This window comes from Salvelinus namaycush, chromosome 2 (assembly GCF_016432855.1).
Source record: "Salvelinus namaycush isolate Seneca chromosome 2, SaNama_1.0, whole genome shotgun sequence".
Taxonomy (NCBI): Eukaryota; Metazoa; Chordata; class Actinopteri; order Salmoniformes; family Salmonidae; genus Salvelinus; species Salvelinus namaycush.
In genome coordinates, this window is record NC_052308.1 from 30,390,748 (window position 1) to 30,412,612 (window position 21,865).

A 21,865-nucleotide genomic window follows, 5' to 3' on the forward strand; every position below is an offset into this window, starting at 1 on the left:
TTCATTGTTGTAATGGAAAATAAAGTATTTTTGGTGTATCCTATCATCAGGTGACTACTTTAGGAGACAAAATATGTTACCTCATCATGTTTTTAAGTTTCAACTCTCCAATGGGTTAAAATGTGCCAGTTTTGTCCATCAGTTGCTAAGGAAGTGGAGCCTCGTTGTGCAGGAAACAGGGAGTGCAATTTCCTGTTATGCAGAAATGTTTTAAGGGACTTCTGTCCTCCAATCAGACTTCAGTTGTATGGGCAGGAAATCATGTCCAAATAGCAGCAGTCTCTGGGATCCCACACATTCTGTTTTTAGCTGGATGTCTCTGAGCTGCCAGGATTCAAGAAATACTTTATAATTGTTAGCTTACAGTCACACTAGTCTGGCTAACACATAACTCAAAGTCCTCCTGACTTCAGAGTCTGGAAAGAATATCTATATGTTGTCTGCATGATGAGTCGATAATGAAGGGATGTGCTTTTTTACTGATTGGTTCGGCTCTGTGTCTTTCTCACTCAATCACCCACATAGACAACCACACACAGCCCTCGATTGCCACCCACTTCCAATACAACTGTTGCATTTCAAAATCCAAATAATGTGAGGCCTTAACCCCCCAGAAAACAAAAAAACTTTGAGATAACCAATCAAAGCTCAGCACATTCACACATGGACAGTGTGGTGAAGAAGGCACGACAGCGACTATTCAACCTCAGGATGCTGAAGAAATTCAGCCTGTCACCGAGGGCCCTCACAGTGTTCTACAGGAGCACCATCGAGAGCATACTGTCGGGCTGCATCACAACCTGGTACAGCAACTCCACTGCTGCAGACCGCAAGGTGCTACAGAGGGTGGTACGCTCAGCCAAATGCACCATTGGATGCACACTGCCTGCCCTCCAGGACAAATACAATACCAGGTGTTGCAGGAAAGCCAAGAAGATCATCAGAGACCCCAGCCATCCAAGCCATGGCCTGTTTTCCTTGTTTCCATCAATCAGATGCGGGCAGTATAGGAGCATCATGGCAAAAAAAACGTAAGACTGGCCAATAGATTATAGATTAGATTCTACTCCCAGACCACCAGGCTGCTGAATACACCACTAGTCAGCTACCTGCTGACTATCTCCCCAAGACTGGTGGAGAACTCTCAACAATAAGTTTTATGATATCACATTGGTAATATCATAGCTAAGCAGGGCTTGGTTAAAACCCTGGATGGGAGACCAAAGTGGAGCTGTAGATGGATAAATTCTCCAGTCGGAGGTGCTGCCCAACTTATTGTTTATTTTTCTGATTGTGGATATAATGTTGAAGATTTGATGTTGTTTTAAAGGTACAAATTCAACAATTTATACAAGGTTAGTCTATGTTAAAATGTGGTTACCATGATGAAATTTCACCCTCAAAACAACAGTTGCCATTAAAATCCAATGCATTTTCCACGTAGATTCCATGTCACAATACGTTGACAAATTACGTTGAAACAACGTTGATTCAACCGGTTTGTGACCAGTGGGTTCCTCCTCAGGAAACGCCAGGGAACACCTCCTGCGCTCAGCTCCCAGTCTCCTGCATCTGTTCAGTCGCGACTCTCACCACATATGCACGCGCCACCAGTCAAGGACCGCTACAGCTGGAAAGTAACTTGACACAATAAAAATGACATAAAACTGAGGTTATTGTTTTACCTTTCTGGTCTTTGAATAGCTTTCCTTTCTGTTTCTCGGAATACGTTTGGTTTGGAATATAGCCTACGGGATGTTGCTTTCTCACAAGGATTAATGAACGATAAATGGTTCGGATGCTAGCGCGGATGGTTCCTGAAAATGGATACAGGTATGAGAGCACTTTGATTTGAACACATGTAGCCTACTAATCAAATAGGCCCTAGGTCTTGACAACATTTGTTCATTTCATAATAAAACGCTGCATTGTCTGAGTTGTTTTATCCCGACAAAAAGGGACTGTAAGAATGTGTCTTACCCATAACAAAACGGGAAAGGGACTCTGTGTGAAGGGAGGGGGACAGACTTGTGCTACCTACAGTTTGTGGAAGTTGACAAGACCTGGGATCATAATGCCACAGACTGGGATAGCCTATAGGCGTGGTTGGCTAGCCAAATAGAGGTCAAATTGTTGTTTAGATATAGAATTGGTAATGCAATTCCAATCTTATTATTTCAATCATTGAAATTCCAAGTGTGAAAAGAGTCACTAGGTCTTTAGTCTATATCTGAAACTGTGAACAACTACAGTGGAGTAGTTAGGCATTCTATGATGTAGTGTTAAGGGAAAGGACTGTTGGTGGTGTAAAAATATATTTAATATATAGGATAACCGATTTATCTAATATCGAAACACATGAGTGATTATGAATTTATAGACACCAGATATTATTTTGATAATGCACATGATAGATTTTTGACAAGTTTGTCAGTGGCATTGTTCTGTTGTAACTATGGGGACATTATACAAGGAGTAAGCCTGTATGATGCTGGTTCTCCAAGGTACAGCCAGGGGTGCTGTTTTCCTCAGGTTATGTTGAGGAGATCTTATCACAGGAGGCTGGTGACACCTGAATTGGGGAGGACGGGCTCATGGTAATGGCTGGTGCGGAGTTGGTGGAATGGTTTCAAATACATCAAACACATGGTTTCCATGTGTTTGATGCCATTCCATTTACTTCTTTTCAGCCATTATGAGCCGTCCTTCCCTCAGCAGCCTCCACTGGATCATATGTAATGTCCTTATGTAATGTCCTTCTGTGTCCTGTTTGACCAGTTATGCTGTCATGTTTTATTTTGTCTTTAGTTTTTTTGTCCCTTGAAACTCACAACTTCAAAGGAGCAAAAACAGTCTATGAGAGGGGCTTCTCTCCAGTGAATTGCAGAAAGTGACTTGGGGAAATCCTTTAGTGTTAACTTGAGTCCCGCTAAGCAAAGTGTCCACTGTCAATATGCCTCCCAGGTGCCCTAGTCCAGCGGATAGTGGAAATAATCGTGCATTTTATGATAAAATTATCAAACTTGGTACACTAAATCTAGATACCTTAAAGGGACAATCCGCAGTTGAAATGATAACGCAGGGTCCTCTCTGCCCCTGTTTCGGTGAAATGCTGAGGGATGGGGCTGGAGAAATGTAACCACTCTCAAATTCATAGACTGAGCTATGGATGAAAGGGCTGACCATACATGAGATGAAAATGATAGTTTTAACTAGGTTTGAGCCCATACAGTGTTTGTTTACATTTACTTTGTGTTACAAACATTGGAGTAAAACAAGTGTATATTTTGGGTTCTGATGGGGTACGACTGTTGAACTTAGCTCATGGGGCATTTATTAATTCATTTAGAAAACCAAAAATGGATGTAGCAACTGCAGATTGCACCTTTAAGTAAGGAACATTTTAATGATTGGAAGCAGTCTGGGAAGCGAAATTTACATTCGTAGGAGTGTCAAGTGTCAGTTGTGCAGAGGTGAGGAATCAGGCGCAGGACACAGAACTGAGTAAATAACGTACTTTACTCTGAAAAATAATCAGCCAATAAATCCACGCAGGGATAACAAACCCTAACACAAAAGACTAACACAAAACCAGGAACTATCACGCACAAAACATAATGAGCACCAGAGGGTTAAATAGGGAAATAATAATAACGTAATGGGAACCAGGTGTGTACAATCAAGACATAACAAATGGAAAAAGAAAACGTGGATCGGTGGCAGCTAGAAAGCCGGTGACGACGAGCGCCGAACGATGCCCGAACAAGGAGAGGCACCAACTTCGGCGGAAGTCGTGACAGTACCCCCCCTCCCCATGACGCGCGGCTCCAGCAGCGCGCCGACAACGGCCTCGGGGATGACCCGGAGGATGAGGCGCAGGGCGATCTGGGTGGAGACAGTGAAATTCCTGCAGTAAGGAAGGGTCCAGTATGTCCTCCACCGCCACCCAGCATCTCTCCTCCGGACCAGACCCCTCCCACTCCACGAGGTACTGAAGGCCCCTCGCCCGACGTCTTGAGTCCATGATGGCTCGCACAGTATACGCCGGGGCCCCCTCGATGTCCAGAGGGGACGGAGGAACCTCCCGCACCTCAGACTGCTGGAGCGGACAAGCCACCAACGGCCTGAGGAGAGACACATGGAACGAGGGGTTAATACGATAATCAGGGGGAAGCTGTAACCTATAACATACCTCGTTCAGTCTCCTCAGGACTTTAAATGGCCCCACAAACCGCGGACCCAGCTTCCGGCAGGGCAGGCGAAGGGGCAGGTTTCGGGTTGAGAGCCAGATCCGGTCTCCCGGTGCATACACCAGGGCCTCACTACGGTGGCGGTCGGCTCTTGCCTTCTGTCGCCTGATGGCCCGTTGCAGGCGTACATGGGCAGCGTCCCCGGTTTCCACCGAGCGCCGAAACCATTAATCCACCGCAGGTGGCTCGATCTGGCTCTGATGCCACGGTGCCAGAACCGGCTGATAACCTAGTACACACTGAAACGGAGACAGGTTAGTGGAGGAGTGGCGTAGGGAGTTTTGGGCCATCTCTGCCCAGGGTATGAAAGCCGACCACTCCCCCGGCCGGTCCTGGCAATGAGACCGCAGAAACCTACCCACATCCTGGTTAACTCTCTCCACCTGCCCATTACTTTCGTGGTGAAACCCTGAGGTCAGGCTGACCGAGACCCCCAGACGTTCCATGAACACCCTCCAGACCCTTGATGTGAACTGGGGACCCAGATCAGACACTATATCCTCAGGCACCCCGTAGTGCCGGAAGACGTGTGTAAACAGGGCCTCCGTAGTCTGTAGGGCCGTAGGGAGACCGGGCAAAGGAATGAGATGGCAGGACTTAGAAAACCGATCCACAACAACCAGAATCATTGTGTTTCCTTGTGATGGAGGGAGATCCGTCACGAAATCCACCGATAGGTGTGACCACGGTCGTTGTGGAACGGGTAGGGGTTGTAATTTCACTCTGGGTAGGTGTCTAGGTGCCTTGCACTGGGCGCACACCGAGCAGGAGGAAACATACACCCTCACGTCCTTAGCTAAAGTGGGCCACCAGTACTTCCCACTAAGATAGCGCACTGTCCGCCCGATGCCAGGATGACCAGAGGAAGGTGACGTATGAGCCCAACAGATCAATCGATCACGAACATCAGACGGAACGTTCTTACGTTCAACTGGACACTGGGTGGGAGTGGGCTCCCCACGTAACGCCCGCTCGATGTCCGTGTCAACCTCCCATACCACCGGTGCCACCAGGCAAGAAGCCGGAAGTATGGGAGTGGGATCCGTGGACCGCTCCTCTGTGTCATACATCCGAGACAGTGCGTCTGCCTTAGCGTTCTGGGAACCTGGTCTGTAGGATAGAGTGAACACAAAACGGGTGAAAAACATGGCCCACCTTGCCTGGCGAGGATTCATTCTCCTCGCCGCCCGGATGTACTCCAGATTGCGGTGGTCAGTCAATGCCTCCACGCTTTCAGAGCCCCGACAACAGCCAACAGCTACCGGTCCCCCACATCATAGTTTCGCTCCGCCGGGCTGATCTTCTTCGAAAAGAACGCACAGGGGCGGGGTTTTTGTGGCGTACCCGAGCGCTGAGACAGCACAGCTCCTATCCCAGCCTCGGACGCGTCCACCTCTACTAGGAACGCTAAGGATGGATCAGGATGAGCCAACACAGGAGCCGAGGTAAACAAAGCCTTCAGGTAACCAAAAGCCCTGTCCGCCCCAGCTGACCACTGCAGTCGCACCTGTCCCCCGCAAAGAGGTAATGGGAGCCGCTACCTGACCAAAGCCCCACATAAACCTCCGGTAGTAGTTGGCAAACCCTAAGAACCGCTGCACCTCCTTTACCGTGGTTGGAGTCGGCCAATTACGCACGGCTGAAATGCGGCCATTCTCCATCTCCACCCCTGACTCGGACAGGCAGTACCCTAGGAAGGAGACGGACTGTTGGAAGAACAGACATTTCTCAGCCTTAACGTACAGGTCATGCTCAAACAGTAAACCAAGCACCTTGCGCACCAGAGACACATACTCAGCGCGTGTAGCGGAGTATATTAGAATGTCATCTATATACACCACTACACCCTGTCCGTGCAGGTCCCTGAAAATCTCGTCTACAAAGGATTGGAAGACCAATGGAGCATTCATTAACCCGTACGGCATTACGAGGTACTCATAGTGCCCAGAGGTGGTACTAAATTCCGTCTTCCACTCATCCCCTTCCCGGATACGCACCAGATTGTAAGCACTCCTGAGATCCAATTTGGTGAATAAGCGCGCCCCATGCAATGACTTGGTCACACTGGCTATGAGAGGCAGAGGGTAACTATACTTCACCGTGATCTGATTTAAACCTCTATAGTCAATGCACGGGCGTAAACCTCCATCCTTCTTCTTCACAAAAAAGAAACTTGAGGAGGCAGGTGAAGTGGAAGGCCGAATGCATCCCTGTCCCAGAGATTCGGTGACATATGTTTCCATAGCCGCCGTCTCCTCCTGTGACAGAGGATACACGTGACTCCTGGGAAGTGCTGCGTCTACCAGGAGATTTATCGCACAATCCCCCGGTCGATGGGGTGGTAGTTGAGTCGCCTTCTTTTTACAGAAGGCGAGAGCCAAATCGGCATATTCAGGGGGGATGTGCATGGTGGAGACCTGGTTTGGACTCTCCCCCGTAGTTGCCCCTATGGAAACACCTATACACCTCCCTGAAAACTGACGTGACCATCCCTTGAGAGCCCTCTGTTGCCACGAAATAGTGGGGTCATGATAAACCAACCAGGGAAGCCCCAACACCACAGGAAACGCAGGAGAATCGATCAGGAAGAGACTAATTCTCTCCTCATGACCCTCCTACGTTATCATACATAATGGAGCTGTGACCTCCCTAATCAGGCCCGACCCTAAAGGACGACTATCTAAGGAATGTACAGTGAAGGGAACATCAACAGGGACAATAGGGATCCCTAAACTAAGAGCAAACGAACGGTCAATAAAATTCCCAGCTGCGCCAGAATCTAGTAGCACCTTATGCTGGGAATGCGGGGAAAACTCTATAGATATACACATGTGCGCAACAGGAAGCTCTGGGTGAGTTGGGTGCATATTCACCTGGGATGATCCACCAGTGCCCTGCCTGCTGCCTCGACTTCCTGGGGGACCTCTCCAGCACCGACCAGCAGTGTGTCCTCTGCGGCCACAGGTAGTGCAAGAAACAGCCCCCCCTCCGGTCACCCTTAGAGCAGCACCTCCGAGCTCCATAGGTGTAGGATCGGAGGTGCTGGGAGATGGAATGGACGGACCCCGATCTGGACGTCCACGGGTGGCCAACAGGTTATCCAGCCGGATGGATAAATCCACCAGCTGGTCGAGGGTAAGGGTGGTGTCCCTGCAGGCCAGCTCCCGACGAACGTCCTCACGTAGACTACAACGGTAATGGTCGATCAGGGCCCTCTCATTCCATCCCGCGTTGGCAGCCAGGGTCCTGAAGTCCAGTGCGAATTCCTGTGCGCTCCTCATCCCCTGTCTGAGATGGAACAAGCGTTCCCCCGCCGCTCTCCCCTCAGGTGGACGATCGAAGACCGCTCGAAAGCGACGGGTGAAATCCTCATAGCGGACCGACGCTGCGTCTATACCTCCCCATTCAGCGTTGGCCCACTCAAGCGCTTTCCCCGACAGACAGGAGATGAGGGCGGACACACTCTCGTATCCCGAGGGAGTCGGGTGGATGGTCACCAGGTAGAGCTCCAACTGGAGCAGGAACCCCTGGCACCCGGCAGCCGTCCCATCATATGCGCTCGGGAGCAAGAGACGAATCCCACTGGGTCCAGGTGAAGGAGGGGTGGACCGCGGTGTGGGTTGTGGTGTTGGTTGGAGTGAAGTTGATGGGGTCATGGGAAAACCCCCTTTTTCCCATCGCTCCATGGTGAGCAGCATGCAATCCATGGCTGTGCCAAGATGTTGGAGCATCGTCGCGTGCTGCTGGACACATTCCTCTACTGGTACCGCAGGACTGGGTGCACCTGCTGACTCCATTAAAATGGTGCGTGATTCTGTCAGGTGTTAGTTGTGCAGAGGTGAGAACGGAATCAGGCGCAGGACACAGAACTGAGTAAAATAACGAACTTTACTCGGGAAAATAATCAGGAAAATAAATCCACGCAGGGATCACAAATCCTAACACAAAATCCTAACACAAACCATGAACAATCACACACAAAACATAATGGGAACCAGAGGGTTAAATAGGGAAATAATAATAACTTAATGGGAACCAGGTGTGTACACTCAAGACATAACAAATGGAAAACAGAAACATGGATCGGTGGCAGCTAGAAAGCCGGTGACGACGAGCGCCGAACGCCGCCCGAACAAGGAGAGGCACCAACTTCGGTGGAAGTCGTGACAGAGCTCCCAAGTCTAGACGCAGTCTAGCTAAGGTTAGCTAGCCAGCGTCAATAGCTGAACTGTTTCATAAGAAAACGGCTGAGGTAACTCAAACCCTGTAGCTAGCTAGCAAGCCCTCCATTGCGACAATGTTATTGGCATGCGGGAATATTAGATATGTATTTTCATTTTAAGATAACTGCCCTTAAAGCTGTTGGTTACTACTGGTTTTAGATTCGAGGCGAGATAAATTGTCCGCAATGTCTTTTGTGTTTTGGTAAGGGCTCGGAGTGATGTCACACACCCAAGAAGGCTCAGCCAATCACCTGGCAGATAATGACTTTGCCTCTGGCTATCCTACAAAAGTAGATTTGCGTCTGGGAAGCCAGTGTGGGGTGGTTAAGATTTTTGTTTTGTCGAACATGCTCTATTTTGGTGGTCTCTGGTACATTATAATGCTAGATTGTATTTTCAACCAGCAACTATCAGGAAATAACACTGATCACATTTTTTCATACTTTTACAGTGTTAGTTTCATCAGCTATTGTACAATTAAGCAATAAGGCCAGAGGTGTGGTATATGGCCAATATACCATGGCTAAAGGCTGTTCTTACGCGCAACGCGGAGTGCCTGGATTTAGCCCTTAGCCGTGGTATAATGGCCATATACCACCAAGCCCTGAGGTGCCTTATTGCTTTTATAAACGGTCCTGCAACAGTCTTCTCCTGGATATTCAGTTTTCCTCACCCTGGCTTGTCCTTTGTTGGTGCCATCTTGGTTTTTTGTTAAGAGAAAAAAAGTCCTTTAACCTCTACTCAGTGCCCTCTACTGGCCATCCCACCTCTGCCGCCATATGAAGGGGATGAACAAGGAGGCAACGAAAGACAACTATGTAGAGGTGAAAATATTAGGGGTTTTATTTTCCCAAACTTGAAGTTGTTTACAAAGTAAGAGAATTCAAAAACCATAATGCATAAAAAGAGTACTTTAAGGTATGTAAAATATAAATGTAAAACTGTTCTAACACCTCAAACATAGCTAAATGTATAACTGCGGTCTACATCGCTGAACAGGCGCAACTCTCAGGGTTAACTGAAGCCATAAGGTTAGCACATAGAATATAAAGTGAATGGCCAGTTCCAAATTTCTCAGGCAGGTAGGCTACAATGATACACGTAAATGATTAAGGATCTATTCCTTACATTTTTAGTATAACATGATTTTAAGCATGAACATGATTAGTTGTAAATACAGTATATAAATTTTAAATAGAAAATTCTAGCATATTTAAACTGGGGAAATCCGTTTTCCCTATGCTGGATGCAGGTGGAATCTCCCCGACACACCCTTCCATGTCAGGATAATTGAATGTGCCAATTAGCAGCACGCCCTCTAACAAGCACACCTGGCCACCAAGCTGTAGACAAGGCACCAGAAAAGAGCTGAAATTGTAAACATTTTAAAACAGATGGTTAATAAAGTTGCAAATATAAATCTATGAGCATGCACTCAACTTAGAATTAATATAACAGTAAGTAAAAATGCAACAATTCAAGGTGTATCTTTGATATTTGAAATTAAAACCATGTGTTGGGTCATTATTTGATTTAACACTAAATATTTGGTGCAAATTAATGTTACCATGCAAAGGATTGGGATATTTAGTTCCGCGGCTACATGTAGGCAACAGTTTCCATGTGTTTGATGCCATTCCATTTGCTCCGTTCCAGACATTTCTATGAGCCATCCTCCCCTCAGCAGCCTTCTGTGCCAATGCAGATTTAACCTATTATACTCTAAAGGACCAATTTTCCAAAATGACCGCCAACCAGCTGCATTGGTTCTAATTGGACAGTATTCACATTGCCATATTGCCATAAATAACTGGTACATACAGCCCAATGATATCTTTAAATGTTTTAAGTGGTGAGGAGAGCACACTAAAATAACCCAACTATGCCATATACTGTATATCTGTCCTTAAATCTTTTGCAAAAATGTGGTAGAAATGTGCCCTCAAATTACTGTTCTGTAATTTGAATTGGCCATAACTTCATTAGTAAATGATATATTAAGCCTAATGATGGCTTAAAATGTTCCAGGTAGTGTGGAAAACACAATCAAATGGATCATGTATGTTTTTTAATGTTTAAAAATGCTGTCCAAATCACAGATTGTTGTTGATATTTTGATCCCTCTGTTGAGAGGATAACATTTCAGCATGCTCCTAATTCTTTCAAAATATTGTATGATATCTGTGGATTAGAATGATAGCAAGTATTAAAACAGTGCTTGCATAATAAGTAATCGTAGCCTAAGTATTATGTCCTATACATCCTATTCAAAATGGTAGAGTTCTATTGGAATGGATTCATGTCCATGGTTCCATTTTCAACATTCTAAGTACATGGAATTAAGTAAGGTTTCTTGTCACATTGCTTGAAATTGACAAAATACAGAATGTCATATTAAGTATCATTGTAATCAGTAGACTTTAGGGAACCCCCATTTGAAGCCCCTCTGGAAACTTCTTTCTCAAAGTTACGGATCCGGATTATGTTCTGCGCATATGTTATTTCATGCACAAACTTTTTATACCTACAGTTGATCTTTATGGGGCATTGTGTGTATTGTGCGCTTTGAAATATACAGTTGAAGTCGGAAGTTTACATACACTTAGGTTGGAGTCATTAAAACTTGTTTTCCACCACTCCACACATTTCTTGTTAACAACCTATAGTTTTGGCAAGTCGGTTAGGACATCTACTTGATGCATGACACAAGTAATTTTTCCAACAATTGTTTACAGACAGATTATTTCACTTATAATTCACTGTATCACAATTCCAGTGTGTCAGAAGTTTACATAGACTAAGTTGACTGTGCCTTTAAACAGCTTGGAAAATTCCAGAAAATGATGTCATGGCTTTGGAAGCTTCTGATAGGCTAATTGACATAATTTAAGTCAATTGGAGGTGTACCTGTGGATGTATTTCAAGGGCTACCTTCAAACTCAGTGCTTCTTTGCTTGACATCATGGGAATATCAAAAGAAATCAGCCAAGACCTCAGAAAAAAATGTGTTGACCTCCACAAGTCTGGTTCATCCTTGGGAGCAATTTCCAAACGCCTGAAGGTACCACGTTCATATGTATAAACAATAATACGCAAGTATAAACACCGTGGGAACACGCAGCCGTCATACCGCTCCGGAAGGAGACGCGTTCTGTCTCCTAGAGATGAACGTACTTTGGTGGAAAAGTGCAAATCAATCCCAGAGTAACAGCAAAGGACCTTGTGAAGATGCTGGAGGAAACCTGTACAAAAGTATCTATATCCACAGTAAAACGAGTCCTATATCGACATAACCTGAAAGGCCGCTCAGCAAGGAAGAAGCCACTGCTCCAAAACCGCCATAAAAAAGCCAGACTACGGTTTGCAACTGCACATGGGGACAAAGATCGTACTTTGGAGAAATGTTCTCTGGTCTGATGAAACAAAAATAGAACTGTTTGACCATAATGACCATCGTTATGTTTGGAGGAAAACGGGGAGGCTTGCAAGCCGAAGAACACCATCCCAACCAAATACATTTAAACTCAGTTTTTCACAATTCCAGACCTTTAATCCTTGTAAAAATGCCCTGTCTTCGGTCAGTTAGGATCACCACTTTATTTTAAGAATGTGAAATGTCAGAATAATAGTAGAGAATTATTTATTTCAGCTTTTATTTCTTTCATTACATTCCCAGCGGGTCAGAAGTTTACATACATTCAATTAGTATTTGGTAGCATTGCCTTTAAATTGTTTAACTTGGGTCTAACGTTTCAGGCAGCCTTCCACAAGCTCCCCACGATAAGTTGGGTGAATTTTGGCCCATTCCTCCTGACAGAGCTGGTGCAACTGAGTCAGGTTTGTAGGCCTCCTTGCTCGCACAGGCTTTTTTAGTTCAGTTCTGCCCACAAATTTTCTATGGGATTGAGGTCAGGGCTTTGGGGTGGCCACTCCAATACCTTGACTGTGTTGTCCTTAAGCCATTTTGCCACAACTTTGGAAGTTTGCTGGGGTCATTGTCCATTTGGAAGACCCATTTGCGACCAAGCTTTAACTTCCTGACTGATGTCCTGAGATGTTGCTTCAATATATCCACATAATTTTCCTACCTCATGATGCCATCTATTTTGTGAAGTGCACCAGTCCTTCCTGCTGCAAAGCACCCCCACAACATGATTCTGCCACCCCCCTGCTTCACGGTTGGGATGGTGTTCTTCGGCTTGCAAGCCTCCCCCCTTTTCCTCCAAACATAACGATGGTCATTTTGGCCGAACAGTTCTATTTTTGTTTCATCAGACCAGAGGACATTTCTCCAAAAAGTACGATCTTTGTCCCCATGAGCAGTTGCAAACCGTAGTCTGGCTTTTTTTTGTTGTGGTTTTGGAGCAGTGACTTCTTCCTTGCTGAGCGGCCTTTCAGGTTATGTCGATATAGGACTAGTTTTACTGTGGATATAGATACTTTTGTACCTGTTTCCTCCAGCATCTTCACAAGGTCCTTTGATGTTGTTCTGGGATTGACTTGCACTATTCGCACCAAAGTACGTTCATCTCTAGGAGACAGAACACGTCTCCTTCCGGAGCGGTATGACGGCTGCGTGGTCCCATGGTGTTTATACTTGCGTACTATTGTTTGTACATATGAACGCGGTACCTTCAGGCATTTGGAAATTGCTCCCAAGGATGAATCGGACTTGTGGAGGTCTACAATTTTTTTCTGAGGTCTTGGCTGATTTCTTTAGATTTTCCCATAATGTCAAGCAAAGAGGCACTGAGTTGGAAGGTAGGCCTTGAAATACATCCACAGGTACACCTCCGATTGACTCAAAATATGTCAATTAGCCCATCAAAAGCCTTTAAAGCCAGGAAATCTTTTTCTGGAATTTGCCAAGCTGTTTAAAGGCACAGTCAACTTAGTGTATGTAAACGTCTGACACCACTGGAATTGTGATGCAGTGAATTATAAGTGAAATAATCTGTCTGTAAACAATTGTTGGAAAATGACTAGTGTCCTGCACAAATAGATATACTAACCGACTTGCCAAAACTATAGGTTGTTAACAAGAAATGTGTGGAGTGGTTGAAAAACGAGTTTTAATGACTCCAACCTAAGTGTATGTAAACTTCCGACTTCAACTGAATATAGCATTCTGTTGGTGGCAAGATTTTTATATAATAATTTAAATTGAAAAACTGTAATTGTTGAATCAAGGGTAGTTTTTTGTACCGGTTCAAAACCATGTGCCATGGAATTGGTACATCAAAAATCTTCCATTTATTTTGCAACCTGTATGGCGCAGCTGTCAACATTTTTGTCCTCAGATGAAACTGGTATGTTTTTCTATTTATGCCAGTTCCTTTCAGCCAATTTGTATCTGTAATATATGGCAGGCAGACAAGTTCCCTACCTTCTCCCTTATCCACTTGCCTCCTCCATTTTTGTGGTAATGCTGCAATCAATTGGTTGTAAATTTGGATTGAGGAGATATTCCCATATATTTTCGCTAACTGCATATGTGACATATCCCCTCCATTTCTATTCATAATATCATTAATACATATAATATAATTTAAAACAAAATTTCCATAAAGAATGTTTTTTAATTCATCAATATATTTGAGTTTAACATTTGTTTTTTGTGCTGACCGCTAACCTCACGATTTTCCCCCTCTGTACGTTTTGAATAATCCATTATCTCGTTTGGCTATATCTAGTAGTAGCTCATGATGTCTTTTGTTTTGTTTTCAGATTTTAAGAAGCCTCCTCTTGCTCCTAAACCAAAACTTGTGAGTCACCTCACCTTCAAGCTTCCTTCCCCCCTCATGTCCCGGCCCTGCTCCAGGGGCCCCAAACCTCCCATCGCCCCCAAACCCACAGTACCACATGACCCTGAGGAGCGCGACTACTCCCTACTCTGCAACAATGCCCAGGAGGGGTGCACCATCGGGGACCTGCTGTCCTCAGACGAGGACCTGGACCAGGAGAACGAGCCAGAGGACTGTCTGAGTGGAGGGAAGGGGCTAGAGGAGGAGGAGCCAGTGGAACCTCAGTATGACTCATACTTTCTCAGTTCAGGGGTCAACGATCCTGAGAATGGTTATGAAGGGCAGATGGAACAGGAGGAGGAGATGGTACAGAAAGAGGAGGACTGGAGGTTAACTGACAGTGTTCAAGCAGAGGAGGTGGATTCTCTGGACACACTGGGGGTCAGTGATGCTGGATTCACAATTTACTCAGTGGAGATAATCGACACGGACATCACTGATGAGATTGACGCAGAGGGGTGCTACGCGGGCGAGGCGCTGGCCGACACAGATGGCGTCTCTATCACCAGCATTGAGGAGGAGGAGGCAGCATGCTACTTCTGTGAAACCTGGCCTGGGAAAGAAAAAAAGGAGAATGAGGAGGAAGAGCACCAAATAGAGGAAGAAGAAACAGAAGAAGAAGCAGCTGATACCACAGCAGATACAGTAACAGAATCTCTCTCTGAGGAACCCATAGATCTCCTCGTCAAAGACAACATAGAGGAGGATTCATCCTTCAAGGAGGAGGATGAAGGGGAAGTAGAGGAATCCTCAACTTACCCTGGTAGTCCTACCAATGTCCTACAGGAGGACTTTGGATATGATGTCATTGGTCCCTCAGAGGAGAGAGCACAAAGGTATCAACCATATTCTATAATTGATGAAGAGCCCATGACTATTCAGTACAGTATGGAAGAGGGTGAGAGCCAACACAGCAAACATAAAGCAAAGCAACTTTTCAACACAGAGGAGGAAGCAGTTGACCCTAGCCTGGAACCCTACTACATCTCAACTGAGGACATTGTGGATCCAGAGCAGAGCCCTGCAGAGGGCAAAGGTGACAGATCAGCAGAGAGTGAGAACACACCGGAAGAATCTTCACTGGTCACAACAGAGACCACGGAGCCCAGTGAGTATGCAGCCATAGGTGACGATGACTCGCTGTGTGAGGACATGGGGCATATTGAGTGTGTCTCTTCTGAGGACTACGTCGAGATAGGAGATGACGATGATGACGACAGGGAGAACATGACAGGTTCATGTCAGAGAAGGATGCCTGTAGTCCAGAGGGTGGAGGCTTTCTTGAACCAGAGTAACAACCAGCCCCGCTTCAGGCTGGTGTCCATCTCAGTGCCAGCGGACACGGACACCTCCCAGGCCTCATCGTTCTCTGACAGCAAGCTACTCTCCCCAGATGACTCTGATGTGTTCAGGGATGAGGAGGACCTTGAGGGCCTCATCATTCCCTACCTGGATGAGACAACCGACATAGAAGGTAACCTTAGTGATGAGCATGTCTACGAAGAGGCAGGCCTGGACTCAGAGGGGGAGAATTTCCTGCCTTTTGACAGAAAATCCATTGTGACCAGGTCCCGGTCGTTGTCAGGGAAAGTGTCTGGTTACGTGCCTGATACGGTTCCTGAGGAGGCGGGCTCTGAGTTCCACCTTCAGAACTACTGCGAGGTGGAATTGGACCGGAGCGGACCCGCGCTGAGCAGCAGTCCTATGTTAAACTCAACCCGGGCCAAGAGCTCATCCAAACAACATCGCTTTCTCCTGTACCCCCGCTCCTTCTCCATGGAGGGACGGGACCTGCCCCTGTGTGTGTACAGGGAGGACCAGGGTTCCCCGGGGGAGAGGAGGGAGGACAGCCTATCCCTGCCCTGTGTCATGGGCTCTTCTGGAAGCTTCTCCCAACAAAGTCCCCTGCCCTCCAGCGGCCTGTCCACCCCTACTTCAATGGTGGACATCCCTCCTCCCTTTGAGCTAGCATACATCACCAAGAAGCCCATCACCAAGAGCTCTCCATCCCTGTTCATCGAGGGGGACTCCCCAGACAGGCAGAAGAAGAAGTCCTCCTTCAAGCGCTTCCTGATGCTGAAGTTCAGGAGGAAGACGGAGAGCAAGCTGCTGGTGGACGTCAGTGTGTCCTCCTCCAGGTCCTCCCCTGAGTCCAGCCACCACGGCCCCGCCAGGGTCCTTGATTTAGACAGGCGCAGCACAGGCAGCTCCCCGCAACTCAAGTCCCGGATGGTCAGTAAGCCTCAGCGCTCTCCGGACTCCCCCTCCACCTTCCTGTTCTATAAGGATGGGAAGAGAAAAGGGGGTTCCGTGGCCTTCCTCAACCGCAGTGTGGCCCGGGTGGAGTCCTTTGAGGACCGCTCCCGCGCCCCCTACACCCCCCTCCCCCTGACCAAGCCCCGCTCCATTTCCTTTCCCAACACTGACATGTCAGACTACGAGAATATCCCTGCCCAGACCCTCAGCTCCGACTATGAGAACATCCAGATCCCTTCCCGGAGGCCTGTACGACCTGGGACCTTTGCAGAGTTCTTTGACCATACGAGTCGGGTGCTGTCCTCTGCCAATGACACTGACGGTTACGTGGATATGAGTAGCTTCCCTGGGTTTGAGAGAAAAGCTCAGTCGCCTGAGCAAGAGCCTGAAAGGTATGGGTAAATTTGAGTTAACTTTTACATCTAACTTAGATCTCAAGGTGTATAGTTTACACTGGTAACACACTTGTAACATTCATGTGTGTGTGCGTGCGTGTACTTTTTTTAATGTGTGGTGTGTTATGTGTGTACTGTATGAGAGTGAACCACTGAAGTAGATAGATGCTCCCGGTTGTAATATTAGTGATCCCTGCCACCTCTTATACAGAGCACTAGTCTTTTTGATTACTGTGTCCCCGTTGTGTGTTTACTGCTGCCTAGGGATAAGGGATTTATAACTGTTTCTAAGGGAGGGTCCCTTGCTGCCAGTGGTCAGTCACACACACACACACACACACACACACACACACACACACACACACACACACACACACACACACACACACACACACACACACACACACACACACACACACACACACACACTATCCCTATAATCATCATTAAGCATTATAGTCATCATATTGCACATGACATAAAGGAGACCGTGGGGCCGCAGGACTGGTGGAGACTGCTTGGAAGTTGTGCTTACATGTTCAGTCACATACAGTAGGAGTTAGTTCATTATTGAGGAATGCACATATCAATTAATTTTGGCAGGTCATAGTTTGCTTTGGATGGCTACCTAAGGTATTATACAGACCTCCCCGGATGATTAATTTTCAGAACATTTTGGACTCATCACTCCACCTTCCAGCCAGGTAATCAGAGAGAAGATTGGGAGATGCAATCTCAGTGTTCCGTTAGCTCTATGATGTGTTGCCCTCAGCAATGCAGTATAGTAGCCATGTTTACTATTCTGGAGGTGTATGGGAGTTAAACACAAGGGTGTTTTGATACACAGGACTCTGGGAATCCTCTGAATTGGTGATGCTGTTGCATGTTGTTGCATCACAAGCATCCAAAAGATGTTCAGTTCACATTAACGCAGGGGTGTCAAACATACGATCCGGCCCTCAAGGGGGTCCAACCCGGCCTGCAGGTGGTTTGAGTAAAAACCTAAATATACTTTAAAATTACTAAAACCAAATGGAAACTGTGTAGAAATGATAATGGACCTATATTCATACAGTTTCTTGACTGTGTCCAGCTCGCTAATAATTACCCAAATGAAAGCTAGACAGTCAGGGTGCATAGAAAATTAAAAAAATGACGGATAGAGGACTATTTTTGCAAATTTGTACGGCAAGGAAATATTCAAAAAATCAGTGTGGCCCTCTGGACCTCGTTGAAGACCGAATGCGGCCCCTGGTGCAACATTTGTTTGACACCCCAGCATTAAGGTGACATATTGGTGCACTGCAAATTTTAGATTACATTTTTAACACCCACATTGTTCAATTGAACACTTTCTTAGTGTGTATAATATGACCCACCGAAATAGTGTTAAACTAACACTTTCAGTGTTGATAAACTAACACCCCAAGAGTGTTGAGTCCCTAACACCATGGGTGTTGCAAATTCTGACTTAAATTAACACTTTCTTAGAGCTGATGCTGTTCATAGTGTTAGGGAATTAACACCTGTGGTCTTACAGTAACTCGTTTTGGGGTGTTGTTTTAACACTGTAGGACAGGGATCATCAAATAGATTCAGCCACAGGCCGATTTTTTTCTTGAGTGGATGGTCGGGGGGCCGGACCATAATGACAAATAATTTGTAGACTGCAAATTGACCGCAAGAAGCCGAATATAATGTTTGACTAAAACATAATCATTTCAAACCTTACATTTGTATACGATCACCTCGTGCCCCTTTATTATGCGTGGGAATACTTTGGAACAGATTTCTTATATTAAAATCACTTGGAGTTGATTTCCTCTTTTAAAAAAACGGTTTTTTAATGTCCTTCGGAAAGTACTTTTTCCACATTTTGTTACATGACAGCCTTATTCTAAAATGGATGAAGTTTGTTTTTTTCCCTTCAGCAATCTACACACAATTCCCCATAATAACAAGGCGAAAACAGTAACTTTTTTATTTTAGCAAATGTATTAAATATAAAAAACAGAAATAACTTATTTACATATGTATTCAGACCCTTTGCTATGAGACTCAAAATTGAGCTCAGGTGCACCCTGTTTCCATTGATCATCATTGAGATGTTTCTACAACTTGATTGGAGTAAATTCAATTGATTGGACATGATTTGGAAAGGCACACACCTGTCTATATAAGGTCCCACAGTTGACAGGCCATGTCAGAGCAAAAACAAAGCCATGAGGTCGAAGGAATTGTCCGTAGAACTCAGAGACAGGATTGTGTCGAGGCACAGCTCTGTGGAAGGGCACCAAAACATTTCTGCAGCATTGAAGGTCCCCAACAACACAGTGGCCTCCATCATTCTTAAATGAAAGAAGTTTGGAACCACCAAGACTCTTCCTACAGCTGGTCGCCCAGCCAAACTGAGCAATCGGGGGAGAAGGACCTTGGTCAGGGAGGTGACCAAGAACCCGATGGTCACTGACAGAGCTCCTCTGTGGAGATGGGAGAAACTTCCAGAAGGACAACCATCTCTGCAGCACTCCACCAATCAGTTCTTTATGGTTGACTGGCCAGACGGAAGCCACTCCTCAGTAAAAGGCAAATGACAGCCAGCTTGGAGTTTGCCAAAAGGCACCTTAAGACTCTCAGACCATGAAAAACAATATTCTCTGGTCTGATGAATCCAAGATTGAACTCTTTGGCCTGAATGCCAAGCATCACGTCTGGAGGAAACCTGGCACAATCTCTACGGTGAAACATGGTGGTGGCAGCATCATGCTGTGGGGATTTTTTTCAGCGGCAGTGACTGGGAGACTAGTCAGGATCGAGGCAAAGAAGAACAGAGCAAAGTACAGAGAGATCCTTGATGAAAACCTGCTCCATTGCGCTCAGGACCTCAGACCTGGGCGAAGGTTCACCTTCCAACAAGAGAGCGATCCTAAGCACACAGCCAAGACAATGCAGGAGTGGCTTTGGGGCAAGTCTCTGAATGTCCTTGAGTGGCCCAGCAAGAGCCCGGACTTGAACCCGATCGAACAGCTCTGTAGAAACCTGAAAATAGCTGTGCAGCAACGCTCCCCATCCAACATGACAGAGCTTGAGAGGATCTGCAGAGAGGAATGGGAGAAACTCCCCAAATACAGGTGTGCCAAGCTTGTAGCATCATACCCAAGAAGACGCGATGCTGTAATCTCTGCCAAATGTATTTACTCAGTACTTTGTTGAAGCACGTGTGAATACGTAAATGTTTAAATTAGGTAAATGTGATATTTCCATTTTTTATTTGTAATACATTTCTATAAAATGTATAATTTATAAAATCCTGTTTTTGCTTTGTCATTATGGGGTATTGGGTGTAGATTGATGAGGGAAAAACAATTTCATAAATCTTAGAATAAGGCTCTAACGTAACAAAATGTGGAAAAAGTCAAGGGGTCTGAGTACTTTCCAAAGGCACTGTGTGTATATATATATATACACAGTATATATAAATATATATATAATTTTAAAAAAATCCCAGAAAACTTGGGGGGGGGGAAATAAAATCACCCATGGGTTCACCAGTTGGGGAATCCTGCTGTAGTGTCACGCCCTGGCCTTAGTTATCTTTGTTTTCTTTATTATTTTAGTTAGGTCAGGGTGTGACATGGGGAATGTATGTGTTTTTGGGTTGTCTAGGGGTTTTGTATGTTTAATGGGTCAGTGTCTTGTCTAGGTGTTTGTATGTCTATGGCTGCCTAGATTGGTTCTCAATTAGAGGCAGCTGTGGTTCATTGTCTCTGATTGAGAGCCATATTTAAGGCAGCCATAGGCATTGGGGTTTTGTGGGTAATTGTCTATGTCTATGTTGCATGTTTGCACTTAGTCGTTAATAGCTTCACGTTCGTCTATTTGTTGTTTTGTTTCGTTGGTTCTTCTTCTAAATAAAGAGAAGATGTATTTTTCACACGCTGCGCCTTGGTCCTCTCTCTCACCGCAAGACGATCGTGACAGAATTACCCACCATAACGGGACCAAGCAGCGTGTCAAGCAGCAACAGGAGCAATACACAAAGGATTCATGGACATGGGAGGAGATACTGGATGGAAAGGGTCCTTGGGCACAACCGGGAGAATATCGCCTCCCTCGTGAAGAGCTGGAGGCAGCTAAAGCCGAGAGGAGGCGATATGAGGAGGCAGCACAGAGGCAAGGCTGGAAGCCCGCGAGTAAAACCCAAAAATGTCTTTGGGGGGGGGGGGCTTAAAGGGAGTGTGGCGAAGTCAGGTAGGAGACCTGCGCCTACTCCCTGTACTTACCGTGGAGAGCGAGAGTACGGGCAGACACCGTGTTACGCAGTAGAGCGCATGGTGTCTCCTGTACGTGTGCATAGCTCGGTGCGGTACATACCAGTTCCTCGTATCGGCCGGGCTAGATTGAGTATTGAGCCGGATGTCATGAAGCCGGCCCAACGCATCTGGCCACCAGTGCGTCTCCTCGGGCCGGCTTACATGGCACCAGCCTTACGCATGGTGTCCCCGGTTCGCCTACATAGCCCGGTGCGGGTTATTCCACCTCCCCGCACTGGTCGGGCGAAGGGGAGCATACAACCAGGTAAGGTTGGGCAGGCTCAGTGCTCAAGGGAGCCAGTACGCCTGCACGGTCCGGTATTTCCGGCGCCACCTCCCCGCCCCAGCCCAGTTCCACCAGTGCCTACACCACGCACCAGGCTTCCAGTGTGTCTCCAGAGCCCTGTTCCTCCTCCACGCACTCGCCCTATGGTGCGTGTCTCCAGCCCGGTACCACCAGTTCCGGCACCACGCACCAAGCCTCCTGTGCGTCTCCAGAGTCCTGTGCGTCCTGTTGCTGCTCCCCGCACTAGCCCTGAGATGCGTGTCCCCAGCCCGGTACCACCAGTTCCGGCACCACGCACTAGGCCTAATGTGCGTCTCCAGGGTCCAGTATGCCCTGTT

The 21,865-nt window shown here is 46.4% G+C and overlaps 1 protein-coding gene across 1 annotated transcript in view; it reads left to right on the plus strand.

Moving 5' to 3' along the window:
- Positions 1-1,649: 1,649 nt before the first annotated feature.
- Positions 1,650-21,865, plus strand: part of LOC120061351 (FYVE, RhoGEF and PH domain-containing protein 5-like) — a 72,149-nt gene continuing 51,933 nt past the window's right edge. The window contains exons 1-2 of the mRNA XM_039011105.1: positions 1,650-1,833; positions 14,201-16,925. Of these exons, the coding sequence (XP_038867033.1) occupies positions 1,824-1,833; positions 14,201-16,925 (2,735 nt within the window). The 5' untranslated portion in view covers positions 1,650-1,823. The remainder of the gene's footprint in view (positions 1,834-14,200; positions 16,926-21,865) is intronic.